A 20,449-nucleotide genomic window follows, 5' to 3' on the forward strand; every position below is an offset into this window, starting at 1 on the left:
GTCTATTTCTTTTTTTATTTTCTACTGTAGAAAGGGATGACACTCGAAACCTGCTCAAGGGGTTCGCGCTATTTTTGAATCTGAATACGAAGCAGTCACGTGACTGTGTGTGGAAACGAAGCCTCGGACGTCACAGATCACGTGGTTATGGCAAAACGAATCAAGCTCAGATACACTGCTTCAATGTGTGATGTTTTGTTTTTATGATACAAGCTTCGAAGCCTCAGTGCCGAACGTCACATCACTAGCGATTATAACTGCATCCTCTTTGCTTGAACCAACCCGTAACACAAGGGAGGAGGAGTGCACACACCCAGATGGGTTTAGTGCAAACAGGGATAAAAAATAAAAAAAAGTCCACGGTTAAATATACTGTTGGGTCTTTGAAATTGTGGGTCTATTTTTCTGCCAGAGGACCTGGACATCTTGTTCAGACACATGGAATCATGGATTCTATCATATACCAACAGATAAAAAAAATCAAGACCTGACTGCCTCTGCTAGAAATCTTATAATGGGCCGTGGTCGGATCTTCCATCAAGACACTGATCCAAAACAAACATCAAAATTGTAAACTCGCACTTGATCAGCCCAAAGTCCGGCATCCGACCAGTGCTGAAGGTCTCTATGTGTTACTGTCTTGGCAAAGTATTTTTGATTAAATGCAATACATTTTCTCACATGTATTTTCTCGTTATTTCATCTGACTCCATAAATGAAAAAGTTTTAATGATATCTGTGCATCATTAAATGTGAGCGAATGTTTGATTATTCCCAATGTCAAAGTCAGTTAGAATAATCAAATGTAACAATTTATTATGTCAGGTAAATGTATCATGCCAATTTCATAATCAGTTCAGGGATAATCAATACAATAACATCGAATGCTCTAGAATAAAGAGAAAATATGCAAACCTAACATTAAAATACATAAGGCTAAGAGTTTTGGTCACTCTTAGCATCATGGGCCAACTTGAGTTGCAAAAAGGCCAAGAGCCCTTTTCTGCATTTCATTATATAGACAGAACCTCTTTCACATGGAAACATCTGCTAACAATGGAAATTTGCATTCAGAGATTACACCTTTTGGGGGTAGAAGACCATTTGTCTTGAGACCACCTTCCTTTGTGTGCCAGTTATCTCTAAACTCTTAAAACCTTATTAACCTTTTGTTTTACTTATTTGGAAATGAGACACTTGTACCAGTCGCACTGAGACATTTCAAATGATACCAAACATGTATAATACTCGATGATAATCATTCACATTAAACTATATTCTTGGGTGAATTCAGGTGATCTTAGCATGAGAGAGAGAAGTTGGGGGATGAGGGAATGAAATGTAGATTATGATGATTCGGAGGTGAGACTTTCATCGAGTTCAAATGTTAATTTCCAGCAAGGTCCTTCGTCTACACGAGGAGTGGTCGTTCCTCCTTTTTTCAGTTTTACAAAATCAACCCAAAAATGGGTCACTGAGCACAAAATGAAGGTTCTGCCATGGCCATCCCAGTCCCCTGACCTGAACCCATATAACTGAAGAGAAGAAGCACTAACATGGACTTGGGAATTTGAAGGATCTGGAGAGATTCTGTATGGAGGAATGATCTCTGATCTCTTGTCAGGTGTTCTCCAAACTCATCAGGCATTATAGGAGAAGACTCAGAGTATATAATAAAAAGGGAACCATTCATCGTAGGCAAAGTGTCTTGGAGAAAAACATTTATTTCATAAACATTTTTCCACCCATTTTTGATTCTTTTACTTCAATGAAAGGTTAGATTTTTGTGATTTAAAAAAAAAAAAAGATCAAAAGGATTAACCATGCAGATTTATTTTCACTTCTTTGTTCATATTTACCAAGGGTGCCAATCATTCTGACCATGATCACAAGTGCAGATGTGGCATGATGAAGATCTGTCTGAGAGTTTATTCTAATGGTCTTTGTTCTTATTTCAGCCTCCTGATGGTTTTCTGAATTTTGATCTTCTATAAGCTCATGAACAGACACACACACTTCCTGACAACATGTATTGAACAGCTGCAATGTTTATTTCACAATACTATCCCTTTATCCAAACTGTATCTTGTATATTCCAATTAAATCTGTCCATTTTAGCATCTCAGTTTTAATTAAGAAGCTTGTGAATTAGTTAGTGATTACCGACATATAAATGTTTTGAAGAATTGTTTGGTTTTCTACTTAAAGACGTGGCTAAACACCTCCTTCACGATTTTCACATACGGCTCATCAGGCGGAGACTTTCTTGCACTGCCAGGCTGCAGGAATTTGCTGATTCTTGGTAAGGCCTTCATTTTTTCCTGGAACGCCTGCGATATAAAATTGTATAATTATATAAATTTCATAATTATAATGCTAAATTAAAAAAAATAAAGATGTATTAGGCCGATCACAGCAATTATAGGTTTGATTCAGAAATGAGAGAACTGGTCAGTCGACTAACAACTGCTTCACTAAACTGGAACAGATTACTCTCTCACTCACTAATGTATATTCAACAATCAGTACTGTGTTTTCTTATTTGTATTAAATATAAATGAATGTTGAATGAATGTTTAATGAAACTTAACATCACTCTATTCTGACTGTTTGTTCATATGCCAATGTTTGAAGATACAGACAAAGAGTATTTTGTAATATATTGTAATGGCCTACCAATTTTTTGTTGTTGTTGAAAAAATGGGGTCCCACTTTAAATTAAGCATCTTTAACTTCTATGTACAAACCTTTTAATGAATCATTTGCACTTATTGTGTACGTATGTTTTTACATTGCACTTATATATAAAAATACCTAATTACAGCTGTAATTAATAATATCTATAACTGTCCACCTCGATATCAGGACAAGTGTTTTCAATACATCAACACAATAAGTACATTCTACCTAAAAAATACTTTTTTGATGTAAGTACATACTGTAATAGTTAAAGACACATAATATAAAGTTTAGGGGTGTAACAGTACATGTATTGGTCCCGAAAGGTCACTGTACATACGTCACTGTTCGGTGCATACAGCAGTATAATGCTAAACTTTTGCTGTGTTCCCTTTATTTTACTGACGACTTCTTCTCAAATCTCGGAGTTCAATGTAGGATTCACAAACCGCTTGCTCTTAACAGATGGTGTTCAAAATTCTTAGTTTTGAGTTTAGTTTTATATTGTGTAGGTCTCCTGCTAATTGGTTAACTCACATTTTTACGGTCTTACTGAAATACTTATGCTAATCAGTTGTGGGCCACAATTACCTAAAACTGTGTCTATAAATGTCTGTCGTTCTCACTACTTTGAGGAAAGCATGGAGCAAGATTTGTTTTTACCAACGTTTATGTTACATCAGTCATTCACGCTAGAGCTCAGCTAATGTATAGCCTACATTGTATACATGCACTGTTATTGAAACTGTTTCCAAGTGTTCACCGCAATATATTACAAAAATATTCGGTAAATAAATTAGTACAAGTAAAATAATTGGTTTGTTGATGTACATACACTTGTTAATGCTGATGGTGAGGAATTACAGTTGCAACATCTCATATAATATACCTCAAACTGAGTAGCGTATCACTGAGAAACACTGAGTCCTGCTCGAGTCGTGCTTGCGAAGGAGGTTCGGGTTGAATGGATAGTTCTTCCAATGTTTCATCATCGGACTCGCGTCACATTGACATGGTAAAATCGACGTAATTGTTCGTTACTGTGTTTAGTTTACGGTGTAGGAAGTCTCAGGACACGCGGAGCTGACGTTGTTATGGCAATTGGAGTTTTTGTTTTCGACACGGTTGGCCAATCACAACAGACTGAGCTGTCTGGCCAATCAGAAAGGAAGGATTAAGAGAGATTGATTCATCTGACGGGTCGTTTGAGAGTCATTGAAAATGTGGTGATGCACAAATGTATATTATGAGGAAATGAAACCTACGTTTTGAACTTCATTTAATTTTAATGACGCGCTCCACAAACTTCAAGGGGATCTTATTATAATATTATAATATTACTTATTATAATATTACCGCCCCTTAATCTGCACGTTTCCACCCACAGCGCCACCATTTGGTTTTCGCAAGCGACAACAGTGTTACCAGTTCTAACGCAATGGCAAAAGTTCAAGCAAAGCATGCAAACTGTTCTGTTGATGCACAGACAAGAACTGAACACTGTATGACCAAAAAATGTCACAGCTTTCACAGCACGGGACTGTGTCAATTTGTGTAAAAGTTAAACATGAGATGAATCAATGTAACTCCACAACAACTACATAAATTCAGAAACGTCCAGGTGAGTCTAAAAGTGGCAACCTCTTCCCGAATCTCTGTAAGGCTGCACTCGCTACTGGTTATTTCTGAGATGTTGGATGAGCGAGATTTTTTGCGTGTTTTGTTATTGCCGGAGTTTCTGAAGCTCATGTAAAGGATCGGCTCTGTTCTGAACGGAGGCAGGGAGCAGCAACTCATTTGCATTTAAAGGGACACTAACAAAAATGGAGTGTTTTCACTCACACCAAAAAAGGGGCAAATTTGACATGGGATTTGTTGCTTTTTCCTGTTGTGCGGAATTCGTATCGAACCGCGACCCCAAACCCAAGGTCTGTACCGAACCATGACTTCTGTGTACTGTTACACCCCTAATAAAGTGTGACCAAAAATGGTATTGTTAAGTCCAATTTTGGGGTTGAAGGTCTGTGTGGGAAAGCGTGGAACAGATCACCTGGATTTTGGGAAAGGTTGACAGTATTGTAGGGAATAACTCCTGCAGCATCAGAGAGGCTTCCAGAAGATGAACGTCAGCGCGGCTCAACTGGTTTCCCACCAGGAAATGAGAGTTTGCAAGACCCTAAAAAAGTCATATCAAAAACAGCATGATTTTGTGGATAATAAATGCTTCAAAATGGGAGGAATGAATAGTCAGAGCTATCAGTACCTTTTCAAACACAGGAAGGAAGCGCTCTTTTGCCTTTTGCTCTATATTACTGAGACTTTTCTGCTTGTTTTCAGGTGTAAAATAATAAATCATGATAAGATCCATTAGATCACTAGTGCCCTCTGAATACATGTCAATCCTTCAAGACAAAAATACAGTGATAATAGCTTAGATGTGGTGAAAAACAAGGAAACTTGTTTCAGTCTAGTTTCATAACAGTTACGGAACAATTTGCATTAAAAGTCGATATTTACAAAGCTCGTTCTTTAAGGTCTTTTCCGTAGAGGTTGTATTTTCCAGCGATGTAATTCAGGATAGCCTTTGTCTGCACAAGCTGCATCCCATCTATTTCCACCAAAGGCACCTGCTGAAACATCAGGGCTCCATCTACAATAAACACAGGAATCACATTAATATATAATATTAATATAATATATCATACAATAATATATTCATAAAACCACAAGATATGACTCATGAGGAATTTACTGAACTTACCATTCACCAGTTTTAAATACTGCTCCCTCTTGGTAAAAAACACCTCCTCAAACTGTGAACACAAGAACAAAATAAAGTCAAGGCGAAAAAACGCATTGATCTCGAGATCACATTACAATGCACAAATTCAATTTCTAAAGCAGCTGTTTTGTGATTGTCACATGCAAACAAACTACATTTATTGCACAGCATTCGGAAAAGGTCGCGCTCCACTTTTTGCAATAGCATTTTTTTGCATAGACTTGGGAAAGTTTTCCAGAGCAACAAACCTCGACTCCAGCTGCAGCCAAAAGCCATCGGATCGACTCCATTTTCCCTCTTCCATTGAAGTAATGCAACACAACTTTCTCAGACATTTTTACAATTTAAAGCTACACTTCTGTTCAAAACGCTTTGCTGCTGTGTGTGCGGTGAATTGTGCAGGCTGTTTTATGTGGACTGTTCAGTGTTATGTAACTCGTGGGTGGTGCTGCATCGGGACAAAGGGCTCAGGAGTTTGCAAACTTACTAAGACGCACGTCTACGAATTTTGAGTATGCTGATATCACTAACCATTAACAGAGTAGATAAATCTTTTCAGACAAGCGTGTGTATTTTCATTTCTTTCGAATGAATGAATGAAAGACAGAGAGAGAGAGAGAGAAAAAAGCTAAGTCATGCTAGTTTATGACATATCACAAGCCGTTTTATAACTTTATGCCTTATGGACTATTTGACTGGTCAACTTATAATTGTCAAATTTGTCAAAGTACAATTTTAACTATCTAAAATAAAATATTTAGTTTCCGTGAAGTTATTTTACAAATTGACGCATGCTAAAATATGTGCACAAATTCCTTATTTTTAATATGTGCACAAATACCTTATTTTTTAAACTAACTTCACGGAAACTACATCTTTTTTCTTAACAACAACAAAAAAAGGGTGTGCAACAAACATTAGAATATACAAGAAAATACAATATAAATGTAACATATAGTTGCACACTAGTCCAGACATTTTAAGCCAAAATGGGGGTCAACCTTGAACAAATTGCAACAGAAGCAAACTCAACTGATTTTGTATCCTCAATATGTCCTGAGTAAGGAAAAAAAGTCCCGAAGAATCCCATTAGGGGAAGTTTCGAAAAAGACCCAAATATAGCCTATTCTTACGCCTATTCATACGCATATTCTCACGTGAATAGGGTAAAATTTTTAACCTTTAGATATCACCATGAAAATTACTGAGTTGATTACTTACATCAAGACAAAAATGTATTACAAGTTTTTTTAAATTGTTTTTTAACATGGACAAACGGTGCATAATCTAATACGTATGTGCTGATTTGCATAAATACCACAACAGATCTAAACATTGGGTCTAGCCAGGTGAAAATTTCTTGTTGAATCTTGCTAACATATAACAGTAAAATACTTAATGTTAAGGTCTGAATGGAACCCATTTAGGCTACCTATGAGCATTAATACATAGAGGCAAGAAGAAGTACTTTAGAAACCAGCCTTTTTTAATTATTATTGCAGAGATGGGGTTTGGGGTTTGGGGCTGGGTCCGTGGGACTGTTTCTGGGGGATGAATCTGAGGGAAGAACAGGAGACAAGGGTAAGGAGAATGCAGAAGACAAAAGGTAGGTAAAATAAAAAGTGGCTGGATCAAAAACTCGAATTACGTACACAATGCACCACTAGAGAATCTCATCTTCATTCTCGTCACAGGCCATCTGCATTGAGTTTGTGCAGCTCACTCCCTTGCAGTGTCCACAGGCCGGGGTGCATTCTATATTGTTTTTTTCACAACTGCATCTCAGAGTGGTGCAGTCAGACTGGCAGCTGCACCTAATGACCTTCATGAGGTGCTCAGGAGCAGGAGGTAGGGTTGTTTTAATTGGCACAAATCCCTCGCCACACTTGTGCCAACCCCACTCCATAGGACAAAGTCCATCTGTAAGATAAAATACACTTTATTAACCCCCATGCAGGAGATACTGATATTGTTACAGCAGCAATGAAGTACACAATATACAAAATTACACAATAAACATAGAACTATAACAGAAATCAGAGTTTCAGTAAAATTGAAATGTACCAGATGTTGATCCCTTCCATTCTTGTACTTGTAAGTACACTCGCAGGCTGTGGTACTTTGCTGCTCCTGATGTTGGTGGTAAGACCTGTGGCTGAATGTAAGTAGAACTGGATGCCACCTTCTCACAGAACCAATGATATCGGAGGGAGTCAAGGGGTGTCTGTAGATCTTCCATTGTAGAGAATCACCAAAGCTTTCTCTCCTGCTTCTGCTACATCATCTGTAGAAGCTGAATGTTCATAGAACACCTTGGCTTGCTCTCGAAACATGTCACTTTCATTGAATTTCTTGAGCGATGCTCCCTTCCTGATCCCATGAAGGCGAGATGTAGTGTCACATCCCAGAACTGCGTGCAAGAACAAGATATGCTTACATATGTCTGGGCTGAGCCGTTCTTTTGTAGCCTTGATGTTCCAAATGTGAGGCTTCTTTGTGTTCTTCCTTGACTCACTACAGAGGAACAGACCATGGGAATCCATGCTCGCATGGTAGCATAGAAGGACTAAGAGATCTGTGTCATCCCCTATTAGCACAGTTTTCTTGTTGGTAGCACACTGCACAGCTTTCTGCACAATCAACAGATCAGCATCTCCTGAGGCATGGTAGGTCTCACAGTTTGTCTTCTGTAGCTCTCCACTTAGCATGGAAAGGAATTGCTGTTTGTTCTGCCTGTTTGCCAAGAACTCTTCCTTCTTCATTGTGAGCATCATGTCGGATGTAAATGTCACTGTAGCACCAATCCTCCCTTTTGACCATCTCCGGTGTGTCATATCCTTCGTGTTGTTACTTCGTGTTGTTACTTTGATAGCCATCAAACACCACTACAGCCTTCCCATACTTCTTCCCTACATACTCTGTGTATATGTGGCATATGTCTTTGTAAGTAGATACCTGGGACCATGGGTTTCGTTGAAGAAGTGCTCCACCATCCAAGATATACTGGCTGCCATCGACCACATTTTCTGCTGGAACATCTGGCCCAACAAGTTTCCAGATGGCATCAGCAAGGGCAGGCTTCTTTGCTTCGTGAAGTAGAAGGGAGGAATCAAATAGAGATGGAGGATAGCTACATAGCTTGTACTTGAGGGCTGACTCGAGTAGATCACATTTCTGTGCCACTATCCCCAGTCTCTGGAAGAGAAGCTGTGGATCAACTTGAATTTCATTTCCATCAATCCTCACAGAAGACCTCATGCCAAGAGTAACAGCTTGATCCTTCCTCTTGAAAGTATAGTCACCAGGTGTTCATCCATCCATTAACTTCAGGATTGCAGTGCCAACAGACCATGCAGTATCAACGTTGACGTTGAAAAGAGCATGCTCCCCGGTGGCAATGTTCCTCGGTTACTGCTGAATGGATTACGCTCCTGTAGATAACTGAGAACTATTAGTGTATCCTTCCAGTCATGGGCTTGCCTTGCTTTGGTCATGTCTTTATTCTGCTCTCCCGTGTTGTAGTTGACCCCTGTGAGTCCTTCCATTGCCTGGTTTACTTCTCCACAAGCGGGCATGGATAGCAGCCAAAACAGACGTTGTTGTTCCGTCATCCCTCGCCCTCGTGTAAGCCCACCACTGGTTTTTAAACTCCTCATGAGAACCTGCTCAATGATCAGGTCAGGTGAGACACCTGCCCAAAGGCGGTCGCGCCGACGGATCACGTGGAACCCTTCCTCGAAACGTTGTTGGACTCCTGGGTGTGTGGTGTGGAGGTTTTGCATCTGCTGAAGATACACCCTAGCAGATTTGGTGTACAGATTGTGTCCTGATGCTGCCAGATAGGGTAGCATGTCGTGGATAGCCTGCAGAAGTAATGGCCAGTTTCCGGTGCGCTCTGCACTTACGTACTTTCATAGGATGTCTTGCATATCCATGTACTGTACCCATAGAGCTGAGGTTCTTGAGGTCTTCTTGGTGGACTCGATGTGCTTCTGAAGGCGGCCTTTGATTCTCATGAGAACATCAGACTGACTGGCCTCTTCAGCTGATATTGTTCCATCCATCAAATTATCATATATCTCCAAAGCTTCATACACATCTGCATCTTTGCTCACCTTTGTTACCTGAGGATTGGTCTCCATCTGTAACTGCTTTGGCTGACTCTGACTGTCCTTCCTTACTCTTGTCTGTTATTACAGATTGCTGTGGTAGATTAGGATTGAAAACATCTGCCAGAATCATTGCATTGAGGGACGCATCGACAATTGAGTGTGCACGAACCGCTCGTGCAACAGCTTTACCAGACATCATGTGGATTACTGCGTTTGGGGCATAGATCAACTCCAGTACTTCTTGGAGTCCAGATGACGCCATCTGGTGTTCGAAACAACCGAGGAAGCTCATCTCTCAGATCACTTTCCATCGGCTGAGAGTTGACGTTCATGAAGGCCTTCCACAAAAGAGGCTGATCAAAGGTGATTACTGGGGTGACATTGTGACGTTGCACATGTTGACTATCATATGTCAGGGTCGAGAATATGCATGTGCTATCACTTGGATTCAGATCAATCATGGGCAGGAACATAACGCTCGACTTGCCAGAGTGGTCACCTTTATAGACAAACTGCATCATTCCTGACCATGCTGGTCTGGGAGACCCGAAGAGGATGGATGGCTTCCACAGGACATCAAGGTTTTCACAGCTATTCTGGAACTGAAGGCTCTGAAGTTTCTGGTAGGTTATTGCTGTAAAGTTGTGCCTTTCCTCTCTGAAGTATCGTACATCTACCCTTCCAACAGGTGCCACATCCAAGGAAGTAGCCTTCAACCTGGGGATTGTCTTCCTCGATGTAATTCCATGGGTAATGGTGGCAATCATCCCTATACCATGGAATGTACCAAGCCCATCAAGTGTGCGGATTTTATGGTCGACATTATCGGCAGCATATTGGACAAACTGCGTTAATAGGTCAGGAATGTTAGCTCCATACAATCTGGCTTTATTTCGATCAAATTGGTGCACCTCCTCAAATGAGCAGCAAAACCCAAGATGATGAAGAGTGTCAATGAGGAACCGTGAGGCAAAGTGGTGATATAGTTGTACGCCCAATCCAAACTGAAGTGGTGCTAACATTGCTCTAGGTCTGGTTGCCTGCATCAGTGATTGTCCAGCTGTCGCTACTTTGGCTTGAGTTTTGGTCCCAACAAATAATGCTTACAGCAGCAAGCGAAGAGTATCTGGAAGAATTCTGACGGCAGCCTCCGGAGATTCTATGTCATCAACATTTGGGTAAGATTCATTAGATAGCTTGATGTCTTTGATATCTTGTTTAATGAGCTTTTCTGCTGCCTTTACAAGCTTGATCTTCTCTTCATTTGTGTTTGTTTCCTTCTTCTGTGTGTCATAGTAGTCTTGCAGTTAAAAAAAAGTGATCTTAGCTGTTGTCCTCATGGTAATCACGTTTGGTTTTCCATCCATCTGAGTGTATATGATCTTCTCCCCGAAGTGTTCTTCCAGCCTTTTCTTCATATAACTATAACTATATGCTTCACTTTCACTTTGTGCAAGCTTCTGCTGCATAAGGTCAATTAGATCCTTTTTGGTGATCTGCTCATCATTGTTTTCTTCAATATACTTTGCCACCACCAAGAAGGCTGCTGTTCTCTCATCGGGTATGAGGACGGCCAGTCTTCATTGTCTTTGACTCTTGTTCAGTGTCTGATTTATATGCTGCTGGTATTTGCTTCTTTGTACGAAAATTCACACTGCAGGTCTGGTGATGTACCGCATCTGCTGCATGTAGATCATGTAGACTTCACTATCCAGCTAGATTCATCATCAATCACCCCATCAAGGTCGGTCAGAAATCTTGGAGTGATATTGGATGACCAGCTGACCTTCACAGATCATATTTCAAAGACAGCTCGATCATGCAGGTTTGCACTGCACAACATCAGGAAGATCAGGCCTTTCCTAACCTTGATTGAATCAGGTGGTGGTCATTTGGCTCTGCACCTTTAAATCCAGTAAGCTGGCGGTCTCTCTCTCATTAGTGTTTTGCTACAGACTCTTGGTTCCTTGGACTCTTGGTTGGTTGTACGAGTTGATCGTGATCTGGCGTTTGTGCGGTTATTCAGTGCCGTGGTTACATCCAGCTTCCTGTCTTCACGAGCCCTCACTGGCTATGAATTGTGTCTGCGCGTTTCAACGAAAATTTATGGGTTTTGAGTGTGATCACTACAAAGTTTGCTGAGTGCTGTTTGTTGTGCTGAGAATTTTGGCATGGGAATGTACGAGTAAAAACCAGACGGAATAAAGCGATTGCTACAATATTACAACTAAACAAGCTCTTGGCTCGACGCTGCGGTCTGCATTCAGCATTCATACAGGAGGACCGTCACATGCCATCTTGGCCACTGTTTTTCCTGTGCTTTGTTTTTAGTATCTAGTTGTGTGTGAGCGTGTGAGCGTGTGAGTGTGTGTGTGTATGTGTGTGGGAGGGAGGCCCACTGGGTTGTCCATCAGTCTCTCCCTTGTGTGCGTTGTTGTATGTTTCATGTTTGTGTATCTAATGTTTGTATTTTTTTGGGGGGGGGGGGGGTAACAATTGTATTGTGTGTCCACTTGTTTGCTGAGTGTAAACTATTTTTTTTTTTTTTTTTTTTGTGCATGTGATTTGTGATGTGCTCTATTTATTCTGTGTTTGAGTTTTGCTGAATTTTTATTGAGTGCTATTTATTCAAACACCTTGATTTTGCACTTTGTTGTCCCCGTTCCTGAATTTGTTGCCCAGAGGCCTAGGGTCTGTTTTTCATGTTCATGTTTTATGTCCAACTTGAGAAGAATAAAATAAACTGTTTATATTTTTATAATACTCCAGTCCCTCTCTCTCCTTTCATTTCCCTTCATTGGGATAGACTGCTTGTAAACATCTAAAATTTGGATTGTTGGTTATCCACTTGTGATTGATTTAAAAAGGCCCCTTGGGGGTCACATTTGGCGTAGTCGGCAGGATTGATTGGGACTGGTGTAATTTGTTATTGTTTTTGTTGTTTTGTGTGTATGTGTGTGTATTGAGTGCAGGTAGAGTACAGGAAAAGCAGTGGTTGAGGACTGGGCCTGGACAGCGGTTCTGCAAGTGGTTTGTATTTATATCAAAAAATAAATAAATAAATAAAGAAAGAAAGAAACATAACTTTTTTTTTTCTTTTTCCTTTTTGGCTTTGTTCGGTTTGAAAATGTCAGGAGCTGGAGGAACAGGTCGGGCAGCTAATGGAGCAGATTAAACGGTTGCAGGCTGACAATGAAAGGCTACGTCAGGGAAATGTAGCATCTGCTGGGGTTGTAGAACAGGGAGAGCAGAGTCAGCAAGAGTCAAATTGCCAAGAGCCAAATTCTCAGGAGCCAGGGTCTTCTGGATTAAGGTATGTGTATGTTCCTAGAGAACGTAAATATCCCAGGTTCTCTGGTGGTTCAGAGTCTCCTCCGGTAGAGGAATGGATTGAGGAGGTCCGTCGATGTTTGCAGGTTAGGCATATGTCTATAGGGGAGCAGCCGCATTTCGTGTATGACCTTCTGGATGGGGAGGCAAAGCTAAAAAATTGTACTCCATCCAGCTTCAGTTAGATCCGAGACTGTTTACGTAGGCAGCAGGCCCAATTAGATACTATTCTTAAACATTTGTCCCCTGGCTCAGGGCTATCCAATCTACCAAATAGGCAGATTAATCACCAGAGGCGGTTTCGTTTTGATGTGGATGGCAGGCCTATTTGTCTGCGTTGTGAGCAAGTAGGCCACATGGCTAGGGATTGCCCGGTTGGCTCACAGCAGACAGAGCGTGTGGGGGTTGGGTCCAGGCCACCCGCTGGGAATGGGAGGGATGACTCTTCTAGCAGGCAACAGGGAAACTAGCACCCTCTAGTGCATGGAGCCAAGCACTAGAAGGGGGTTTGATGGGCTCAGACTCGTTTACATCTCTTTTGTCCTGTCCTTCTGCATTGGTGGGCGAGTGTCCAGTGGCAGATGTCCAGACGGGCGGTGTAACTGTTACTTGTCTAATAGATACCGGTTCTATGGTATCTACAATCACGGAGTCCTTCTTTAATAACCATTTCCGCGTTCTGGGGTGTGACCAGCTACGTTCCTGTGGTTGGTTACAGTTAAAAGCGGCCAACGGCCTAGATATCCCATATCGAGGTTACTTAGAATTGGATGTAGAAGTCTTAGGAAAAGTTCTTCCTTCTATAGGCATCTTGGTGGTTCAAGATCCACCCGGGTCCAGACTTAAGACAAACAAGGACTCTGTCCCAGGATTGATTGGGATGAATGTCCTCCGTTGCTGCCTGCAAGAGTTTCTTTGCCAAGACGGTGCAAGTTTGTTTACTTCTTCCGGGTTAACAGTCCCAGCTGTTTGGGAACATGCCTTATTAGCGTGCCAACGCCTCGAGGACTTTTCTACATCTGGTTTTCTAGGCAGGGTTTTGACTGCCCCTGGGTCCTCCACCTGTGTTCCAGCTGGCTCTTTAAAGTTTGTGTCAGCCACCTGTAGGCAGGGGCTTGGCCCATTGATTTCTTCTGTACTGTTAGAACCAGCAGGGGCAGGGTGGCAGTTGCCACCAGACTTAATTATTCCAATCTCATTGCTCCCCATTAGAAATGGTATAGTACAAGTGCCAGTTGTTAATGTGGGCCAGGTAGATCGGTGGATAAAACCACGTACCCTGTTGGGGGAAATGCACTTGATCACTGCACGTTCCGCTAGCAAATCCATCTGCTTTCAGGAAGAAAATGGTACCCAAGGCCCTGTCGCGTTCATTCGGTCAATGGAGGCTGCTATAACTCCCTCGTTGGGGTTTGCGGACCTTTCCTGGCCTAATCTAACTGAGTCCAAGCAATGGGAAGCAAAGTCTTTACTTCAGAAGTATAGTGATACTTTTAGCTGTAGTGAGGCACTCTTAGGCTGTACCAACTTGATCGAGCATGAGATTCCTGTGATTGACGACATTCTGGTGCGGCAGCGCTATAGACGACTTCCACCATCCCAGTATGATGTAGTGAAGGCACATATCCAGGAGTTGTTAGATCAGGGAGTGGTAAAACCGAGCTGTAGTCCTTATTCCTCACCCATCGTGGTTGTGGAGAAGAGAGATGGATCTATTCGTCTTTGTGTCGACTATAGACAACTAAACGCAAAGACTAGGAAAGATGCCTTTCCATTGCCAAGAATTGAGGAGTCTTTGGATGCCCTCACAGGTGCGTCTCTCTTCTCCACTCTCGACCTTGCGAGTGGTTATAACCAGGTGTCAGTTGCTGAGAAGGATCGCGCTAAAACCGCTTTTTGCACGCCATTTGGCCTGTTTGAGTTCCAGAGGATACCATATGGGTTGTGCAACGCACCCGGGACTTTTCAGCGGCTGATGGAAAGAATATTTGGGGACCAGCGTTTCCATTCCCTTCTCCTGTACTTAGATGATGTGGTCGTTTTTTCATCTACGTTCAAACAACATCTGGAACGTTTGGAGTTGGTATTCAGTCGTCTACGCGAGCACGGTCTTAAGCTCAAACTAAAGAAGTGTCATTTTTTTCAGCCTGAAGTAAAGTTCTTGGGCCACGTTGTCTCGGCCTCTGGGGTCTCTACGGACCCTGACAAGATCAGTGCAGTTAGGGATTGGAGCACTCCATCTACAGTTGCAGAGCTGCGATCATTCCTTGGGTTCGCGTCGTATTATCGGCGTTTTGTGCAGGGGTTTGCGAGGTATGCGGCTCCTCTACATAAATTGGTGGCAAAGCTCCAGCCACACCCTAAAAGGAATAGGACGGGGCGTAATGCCACTTTGCGGGACCATTGGGACTGGGGCTGTGATCAAGCATTCAATACTTTGAGGGACAAACTGATAAGCGCACCAGTTTTGGGTTACGCCGACTTTAGCAAACCATTTGTCCTCGAGGTAGACGCTAGTGGGCTGGGGCTCGGCGCGGTTTTATCTCAAGAGCAGGATGGAGGGCCTCGGCGTCCAGTCGCTTATGCAAGCAGGGGCTTGCGACCAACTGAACGAAACATGGATAACTACTCAGCCATGAAACTTGAACTGTTGGTACTTAAGTGGGCAGTAACAGACAAGTTTCGGGATTATCTGCTGGGTACCAAATTTACTGTTCTGACCGATAACAACCCGCTCTGTTACTTACGGACAGCTAAGTTAGGAGCCGTAGAGCAACGTTGGGCTGCGCAACTAGCTCTTTTTGACTTCACCATAGAGTACCGTCCTGGCGCATGCAACAAGATGCACTATCTCGCTTGCCGGCACCATCAGTCCCAGTCTCTATGGATGAGATGGCCTTGGGGATCTCAGTGCCAGTCGAAATTAAGAGTGTGGTCATGTCCCCTTCTGTTGAAATACAGGCCATAGATGCATGCCCTACAAGAACCAGGGCAAATCTCCTACTCTTGCAGGCTGAGGACCCTGTTTTGAAGGCCTTCCTTGTATATTGGAAGAGGGGCAGTCCTCCTACAGCCCCAGAGAGGTCCAATGAGTCTGCTGTTGTGGAGCTTGTCCGTCAATGGGCAGACTTGGTAGTCTATGAGGGTGTCCTATACAGGAAGACACATGTCCCTGGCAGCACTAAAGAGGTCTTGCAGCTACTGCTGCCTCAGGCTCTTCAGACAGAAGTGCTCACAGCCTTGCATGATGATCATGGCCATCAGGGGGTAGAACGAACAACTAGTCTTGTCCGCCAGCGATGTTATTGGCCCTTTATGCGGAAGGATGTCGACCGGTGGTGCCGTGAATGTCGGCGGTGTGTGGTGGCCAAGGCAACTCAGCCAAAACTGAGGACCTTTATGGGTAGTCTGTTGGCATCAAGGACTCTAGAAATTGTAGCCATTGACTTTTCCATATTGGAAAAATCTAGTGATGGGAAAGAGAATCTTTTGGTTGTCACTGATGTGTTCTCTAAATTTGCGCAGGCATATCCTACGGCAGACCAGAAGTCGTCAACGGTAGCTCGAGTCTTGACAGAGCAGTGGTTTTACATTTATGGTGTCCCATTACGTATTCATACCGATCAAGGGCGCAATTTTGAAGGTGAGCTGTTCCAACAATTGTGCAGAGTGTATGGGATTCAGAGGGCAACGGACAATGCGAGCGATTTAATTGCACATTGCATGACCTGCTTCGTACACTACCTAGAGACGGAGAAGAGACGGTCAAGAAGAGACGGTGGCCCTACCATCTGCCACAGGTTTTATTTGCTTATAACACCACAGCCCATCAGTCTACGGGGTTTTCTCCATATGAACTGATGTTTGGGCGTAAGCCCACTCTTCCACTCGATTCTTTGTTGGGCACAATTGACACTCCATCAGACTCTACTACTACTGCCGAGTGGGTTCAAGAACACCAGGAGCATCTCTATGCAATCTATAGCCAGGCCCGAGCTCATTTGGAGGCAGCCGCTCAACGAGCAAAGAATCATTTGGTTCCTTTGCCACTTTTGCCCCCTGGTACACTAGTGTATCGTCGTAGTCACCCGCATGGACGGCACAAGATTAGTGATCATTGGGAAAATGTGGTGTATGAGATTGTGAGGTGCCTTGACGAGGTTGGTACACTTTATAAAATTAGGCCAAGGGATCAGTTAGGTCCAGAGAAGAATATCAACCGGAAAGAACTGCGGCCCCTCCCAACTGACCCAGGTTCCACCCAGGGGGGGGGGGACAATTGTATTGTGTGTCCACTTGTTTGCTGAGTGTAAACTATTTTTTTTTTTTTTTTTTTTTGTGCATGTGATTTGTGATGTGCTCTATTTATTCTGTGTTTGAGTTTTGCTGAATTTTTATTGAGTGCTATTTATTCAAACACCTTGATTTTGCACTTTGTTGTCCCCGTTCCTGAATTTGTTGCCCAGAGGCCTAGGGTCTGTTTTTCATGTTCATGTTTTATGTCCAACTTGAGAAGAATAAAATAAACTGTTTATATTTTTATAATACTCCAGTCCCTCTCTCTCCTTTCATTTCTCTTCATTGGGATAGCCTGCTTGTAAACATCTAAAATTTGGATTGTTGGTTATCCACTTGTGATTGATTTAAAAAGGCCCCTTGGGGGTCACATAGGCTTGACTACTGCAATGCTCTTCTGGCTGGACTTCCATCATGTGCAACTAAACCTCTACAGATGATCCAGAATGCTGCAGCTCGTCTTGTCTTCAACGAGCCCAAAAGGGCCCATGTCACTCCTCTGTTCATCACTTTGCATTGGCTACCACTCGCTGCTCGCATCAAGTTCAAGGCATTGACGCTTGCTTACAGATCTATCACAGGCTCAGCTCCCTCCTACTTTCACTCTCTCCTACAAGTCTACATCCCTACCAGAAGCCTACGATCGGTCAACGAGCGACGTCTTGTCCACAAAAGAGCCTCAAAATCACTTTCCAGAACATTCTCATTCACAGTTCCATGCTGGTGGAACGCTCTCCCCACCCTCATCTAGAATGCAGAATCCCTGGCAACATTCAAAAGACAACTGAAAACCCTCCTCTTCCGTGAGCACTTAACCTCATAATAAAAATAAAAAAAAAATTTAAAAAAACTTTCCTTTTCCTTTATATCCTCGCTTATTGGGCTTATGCTACTCTGAACAATGCCTGAACTTCGTATTTTGAGCACTTCTTGCGTTGTTTTTTGCCTCTTCACTATGACTCGCTTAATTTAGTCCTAATTTGTAAGTCACTTTGGACAAAAGCGTCTGCTAAATGACTAAATGTAAATGTAAATGTAAATGTGCATACAGAATTCGTACTTTCACAGTTTCTGACCATTCATCACCTCGTTCGTCATATGTTCACAAAAGTGTCTCCTTGATATCAATCGTCCTGATTTGGTAAACCTCAGATTCCCATGGCCTCTTTCTCCTTTTCCCAACTTTAGCTGGTGTGCCACAAAAGAGGCAGTCAGTATTGAAAGAGAATGTCCCAGACCAGTGTTGCGTAATTCATGGGTGGTGCTGCATGGGGACAAATTGCACAAACTTAAAGTCCCACGAAAGCCCCTTTCACACAGATATTTTGGGAAAAGTTCACAACAAAGATCCCGTAAAGACACGTTACATCGATGTGACGTGTAAATGTCTCCACAGCGTCTTAAAGGGCCCCTATTATGGATTTTTGAAAATTACCTTTCATGTAGTGTGTAACATAGCTCTAAGTGAATGAAAACATCCTGCAAAGTTTTAAATCTGAAAGTGCACCGTATATAAAGTTATTGTCTTTCAAAAGTAAGAGTCGACTCTGAGTCAATGAAAGAATTGTTTTTCAAACGAGTAATAAGCCGTTTCGTTGTGACGTCAAGACGAAACATTAGCATATTGCCTGCCCACTTATTGCGTGCGCAGAGACACCAGGGAAAACTTAAACCTCAAACCAGCAGCTGGATGCTGGAAAGCATCATGACAAGAAGCTTTGCTTTACAATGTGAAGGTAAAACCAGTTTTTTTTTCACTGACGAAGAATCAGTGGTTAAAATTCATCTTTACCACAATATCACAGCAGTATAATCCTAAACTTGTGCTGTGTTCCCTTTTTTTTTTACTGACGACTTCTTCTCAAATCTCGGAGTTCAATGCAGGATTCACAAACCGCTTGCTCCTGAAAGATGGTGTTCAAAAAACTTTTGAGTTTTGAGGCCCTGGACAGTGAGTGACCTTACACATCAAGATAAAATCTGATTTTTCTCCAGTCATTGTTAAAAATCAAGCTAACAAAACTTGCTAACTAGCGTTAGTAAAGAGGCCAGGGGAATCTTTTTGCCTCCACCTAAGCTCCGCCCATTAAAAAACCTCACCATGTTTACTAACTGAAAAAGGGTCTATACGAATGTAGCCGTCATTCCCGCTGTTAATTATACATTCGTAATACTGCAGCAAATTCAAATGCGCTCTCTCTGGATCTCCCAGCGCTATCTAGAGGTTCCCTATCGTCCGGTCACTACGACGTGCAAATTCCGCCACTAACCAGGAGAAACCTAGTCTAAAGTCAGTGGCGCTGAGATGAGGTTCAGTTCTTTATAGTTAGGGAAGGAAGAAGACAAGGGGTCGCGTTGACTGGGACTCTCGTTTATTCACTCAAGTTGAAAACATAAACAAAAAGGTGCGCACGTAGCGCGTTCACCATGCAACAACACAGCATAAACACAGCCAATAATTCAGAATATAAATCGTCAGCTTTTCTCTCGGTCGGCAGTAGCACACGAGGTCCCAGTCCCTCTCTCTCTCTCTCACTCTCTCCCGGTCGGGTTTATATCCGGTCTCTCCACGCCAATTACTGAAATCAGACACAGGTGTTCATCATCTGCACTTGACCTACTTACTCACCGCTCGCTTCCTTCCTCTCTCTCCCGCTACAGACTCCGCAGAACCACGCCCCCCTCGCCACAGGCGCATTGCGCATGTTATTCAAATGCTATTTTAAGGGCGCATGCTTGGCCATAATCAATGTAGCGTGTGCACAACGCGCATACACTTTGATTCTCTCATCTACACAGAAGCAGCAGTTCTCATTTTTTGCAAATCATATGTCACAGGTCGGGGTGGGCCAAGCCAGACTGCACCCACCCCTGGAGACCGGGTACCGCCTCGAGGAGCGTGTCAAGGGACCAAACGCAGACAGAGGATAAAGGAATAACAATTTCTTTATTGAGTTAAAAACAGATAATTTGAAAAGTCCTAATTAAAATCTTCCTTCTTGTCGCCAGAAGCAATTCGACGGGCCCCCTGGACCGAGATGGACGTTCGTGAACACCCTGCGGCTCGTCGGAGAGGAGTCAAAGGAGGACGCACACCATCCAGGTAGGTCACTGGGTAAGTACTCTTTACAGGGCTCACAAGGAAGTCTTGGCTACCCCGACCCCATTCAGACTGGAACCGGGTAAGTACTCGCGGTAAGGATGGAACGGGTGCCGGAGGCTGCCCAGAGGTAAGGATCCAGAGGACGGG

At 42.7% G+C, this 20,449-nt stretch overlaps 1 protein-coding gene across 1 annotated transcript; it reads right to left on the reverse strand.

Annotated features, from left to right (window-relative positions):
* Nucleotides 1-1,799: 1,799 nt before the first annotated feature.
* Nucleotides 1,800-5,894, reverse strand: LOC307148789 (glutathione S-transferase A4-like). Its single transcript, XM_079854622.1, has 6 exons — nucleotides 5,710-5,894; nucleotides 5,441-5,492; nucleotides 5,197-5,329; nucleotides 4,943-5,081; nucleotides 4,730-4,855; nucleotides 1,800-2,330 (listed from the first exon to the last, which is right to left on the reverse strand). The coding sequence occupies exons 1-6, from the start codon at nucleotides 5,794-5,796 to the stop codon at nucleotides 2,199-2,201; spliced, it is 669 nt and encodes a 222-aa protein (XP_079710748.1). The 5' UTR covers nucleotides 5,797-5,894; the 3' UTR covers nucleotides 1,800-2,198.
* Between the last annotated feature and the right edge of the window lie 14,555 nt (nucleotides 5,895-20,449).

Source organism: Squalius cephalus (genome assembly GCF_949319135.1).
Source record: "Squalius cephalus genome assembly, chromosome: 21".
NCBI lineage: Eukaryota > Metazoa > Chordata > Actinopteri > Cypriniformes > Leuciscidae > Squalius > Squalius cephalus.

Bases quoted from the DNA above. Each gene is read 5' to 3' on its own strand.
- LOC307148789 (XM_079854622.1), bottom strand. From the start codon at position 5,796: ATGTCTGAGAAAGTTGTGTTGCATTACTTCAATGGAAGAGGGAAAATG. The intron at 5,493-5,709 runs GTTTGTTGCTCT...TTGTGTTCACAG, and splicing joins TGGCTGCAGCTGGAGTCGAG to TTTGAGGAGGTGTTTTTTAC. The intron at 5,330-5,440 runs GTAAGTTCAGTA...TGTTTATTGTAG, and splicing joins GTATTTAAAACTGGTGAATG to ATGGAGCCCTGATGTTTCAG.